At 39.6% G+C, this 3640-nt stretch overlaps 1 protein-coding gene across 1 annotated transcript; it reads left to right on the top strand.

Moving 5' to 3' along the window:
- Nucleotides 1-864: 864 nt before the first annotated feature.
- On the top strand, nt 865-2771 carry LOC141661177 (uncharacterized). Its single transcript, XM_074468161.1, has 3 exons — nt 865-1309; nt 1494-1762; nt 2175-2771. The coding sequence occupies exons 1-3, from the start codon at nt 865-867 to the stop codon at nt 2769-2771; spliced, it is 1311 nt and encodes a 436-aa protein (XP_074324262.1).
- Nucleotides 2772-3640: the final 869 nt, after the last annotated feature.

The raw sequence follows: 3640 nt of genomic DNA, 5'->3' as shown, positions 1-3640 counted from the left end.
TGCCTGGAATCCGAACCAACGTTGCACGACACTCTACATGTCGACCGTCTAAAGATTCCTGTCAAACAAAAGAAGCAGACTTTCTCAGAAGAAAAGCGTCGAGCTATCGATGATGAGCTTGAACGACTCTTAGGAGCGCATTTTATTGAGCCCATGAAATTTCCTACATGGATTGCCAATGTTGTCCTGGTTAAGAAAAGTAATGGAAAATGGAGAATGTGTGTCGATTACTCCGATCTCAACAGAGCATGCCCCAAGGATTATTATCCTTTACCGAATATAGACCAGCTTATCGACGCAACGGCGGGTCACGAGTTGTTATCTTTCATGGACGCATTCTCAGGCTATAATCAAATCAAAATGGATGATCAAAGATTGAGAGCAAACGGTATTTATCACACATCGAGGTGTTTTCGCCTATTGAAACATGCCTTTTGGATTAATCAATGTCGGAGCAACATTTCAGCGTATGATGGATTACATCTTTAAAAATCAATTGGGTCGAAACATCGAGGTGTATGTCAATGACATGATAACAAAATCAAAATTTTCAGACCGTCATATCCTCGACCTTCGAGAAACCTTTGAGAATATTCGCCAAAATAACATGTGATTAAATCCGTCAAAATGTTCCTTTAGTCTAACATCTGGGAAATTCTTGGGATTTCTCATCTCCCAACGAGGTATTGAGTCTGATCCTTCTCAAATAAAAGTTATATCTGAAATGAAAGACCCCTCGACCATTAAAGAGGTTCAACGCCTCACTGGATGTATCGTGGCTCTTCGCCGTTTCATACCGCAGGCCTCTAAAAAGTGCAGTCCTTTTTTAAGGTCATCAAAGAAGCTTCAAAGAACAAGAAGTTGATGTGGGATGATTCATGCAAAGATAGCTTTGAAGCATTGAAGACATTCCTGACAAGTCCACCCATTTTAGCAAGAGCATTGCCTCGTGAAATATTGAAAGTGTACATTTCAGCTTCTGATGGGTCGGTAGCCTCTGTGTTAGTCAAAGACGTCGAGGGTCGTGAAGCCTCAGTTTACTATGTTAGTCATACCCTGAAAGATGCAAAAACTCGCTACCCACATGTGGAAAAACTAGTTTATACTCTTGTCATAACAAGCAGAAAGTTACGTCATTACTTTCAGGGGCGTTCAATTAAAGTCATGATCGATCAACCTTTGAAGCGTATCTTGCACAGACCAGATATGACAGGGCGTCTTGCCACTTGGACGATCGAACTTAGCCAATTTCACATCAAATATCTTCCTCGGAGCGCGATGAAATCCCAAATCTTGTCGGACTTTGATTGTAGAGTGCAATTTTGACATATCCGAGACTAAAGAAACATTATTCCCACAGAAAGCCTAGACTCTTTATGTCCATGGATCCTCAACAACATCATCAGGGGGCGCAGGTGTTATTCTAATCAGTCCCGAGGGTTTCAAAATACAACAAGCTTTAAAATTCTCGTTTTCGGTAACAAATAATGTAGCCGAGTACGAAGCATTATTGGCAGGAATACGACTAGCAATTGAGCTTGAGGTAAAAGTTTTGGAAATATTCGGTGATTCCCATCTTGTCGCCAAACAACTACAAGGTGAGTTTAAGGCCCATGATGTTCGAATGTCGGCTTATTTGAATCTGGTTGTGTCCCTGCTAGGGAAAGTTTCGTCATGGACAATCAAGAACATTTGCAGAGAAGAGATCCAATGGGTCGACGCCTTGTCTAAATTAGCATCTTCTGTTGTTGTAACATCAGAGGCAATTTATGTTGAGGAAAGAATCACTCCTTTAGTCGATATGAATACTCCGTCCGTCGATATGTTGAGCGTTAATAAAATTTCTTCTACCTCAAATTGGCGTCAACCTATTTTAGAGTACATCTTGTAGAATAAATAACCATGGATAAAGGTAAAGCAAGAGCCATATTATATAAGGCGAAGAACTATTGTGTGTTAGAAAACAGATTGTATCGACGAGGGTTTGTGGAGCCTCTACTTCGATGCTTAGGCCCTAAGAGTCTAACACCTTGATCATAGAAATCCATACAGGAATATGTGGGGATCATCAAGGTAGAAAGAATTTAACGTTTAAGATAATGAGACAAGGCTTATTCTGGCCCACAATGCGAAGTGATTGTGAAGATTTCGTGCAAAAATGCAAATCATGCCAGATATATGGATCGATATCTCATCAACCCTTGGTGGAAATGATCCTGGTTGTCAACCCATGTCCCTTCTATCAATTAGGTATAGATATTGTTGGTCCCTTCCCGAAGTCCAAAAACCAAGCACAATACATTGTCGTGGTTGTTGACTATGTGACAAAATGGATCGAGGCACGACCACTAGCTAAAATCTGTGGGAAGGAGATGGTCGAGTTTCTAATGGAGTACATTATATTTAGGTTCGTAGTTCCAAGAATTGTGGTAACTGACAATGGAACCCAGTTTGTAGGGGAAAAGTTCACTCAAATACTTTCTCAACTCAGGATTAAGCACATCAAGTCTTCGGTGGCTTACCCCCAGGCTAACGGACAAGTTGAAGTGTCTAACCGCATAATCTTACAAGGGCTTAAGAAAAGGGTCGATGAATTACCAAGGTCGTGGGTCGATGAGTTTCCCAATATACTCTGGCCTTATAGAATGACCTTCAGGAGCGCGACGGGTATATCCCCTTTTAAAATGGCTTTTGTCTTGGAAGCGGTTTCACCCGTCGAAGTGTATCTTAACTCACTAAGGGTCGAGTATTTTGATGCTGAAGCCTCATGAGAGGGAATACAAATTCACAATATTCTCATGGAAGAAGTTAGGGACGAGGCATCAATGAGAGTCCTTCAGCAGCAAGCACGTACAGCAGCTTACTTCAACAAAAAAATAAAAGTTAAGCAATTCTTGGTTGGAGATCTAGTCCTTTGGGAGTCGGCAGCTTCACAGCCCACTATCATGGGAAAGTTCAAAGCCCCGTGGGAAGGACCTTAACAAGTAATAGGGCTTGTCACACCAGGAACCTACCGACTGTCTATGCTCGATGGCACACCCATCAAAAATGCCTAGAATGTTGTTCACTTGAAGAAATATTATCAGTAATTAAGTTACTTGAATTATACGAATGAAAAATGTCAGATCTCTGACTATAAAAATTAGTCTTAACGAAAAGGGGTTGATATAAGATTCCCGTTAGGACCCCTTTAATTTATCAATGAAAAACTATTTCTCATGAGTATTTTACAATTTGTAGATGTCAGAAATCATCAAATCAAGATATTACAAACCAACCAAGGATCTTCCATCCATTAAACACGCAGATTATTCTTTGGAACTCTCACTTAGAAATACGACAACATGTGTTTTTTAAACTAACGAAAGCTTAGTCTGAAAACAAATTCCAATCATCCGTCTTGTATGCAATAAAATGGATTAATAATTATGAAAATACTACATTGCACGATTCGTTATAATTGCAAATATCAAGTACATCACATTTCCTTCAAACAATTACACTTCCACATTTTGCTGAATCAACATAATAACAGAAACAAACACACATAAGCAGTATATAAGATTTACTGGAATAAAAACCTCGGCTATAAGATCTGAAATGAAAATGTAAGAACAATTTAGCAACTCCAATTAATAAA

The sequence above is a fragment of the Apium graveolens genome, chromosome 5 (genome assembly GCF_009905375.1).
Source record: "Apium graveolens cultivar Ventura chromosome 5, ASM990537v1, whole genome shotgun sequence".
In the NCBI taxonomy this organism is placed as follows: Eukaryota; Viridiplantae; Streptophyta; class Magnoliopsida; order Apiales; family Apiaceae; genus Apium; species Apium graveolens.
This window is presented reverse-complemented; position numbering and strand designations above follow the sequence as displayed.

Bases quoted from the DNA above. Each gene is read 5' to 3' on its own strand.
- LOC141661177 (XM_074468161.1), top strand. From the start codon at position 865: ATGTGGGATGATTCATGCAAAGATAGCTTTGAAGCATTGAAGACATTC. The intron at 1,310-1,493 runs GTAGAGTGCAAT...CAAATAATGTAG, and splicing joins AATCTTGTCGGACTTTGATT to CCGAGTACGAAGCATTATTG. The intron at 1,763-2,174 runs GCAATTTATGTT...AAATCATGCCAG, and splicing joins CTGTTGTTGTAACATCAGAG to ATATATGGATCGATATCTCA.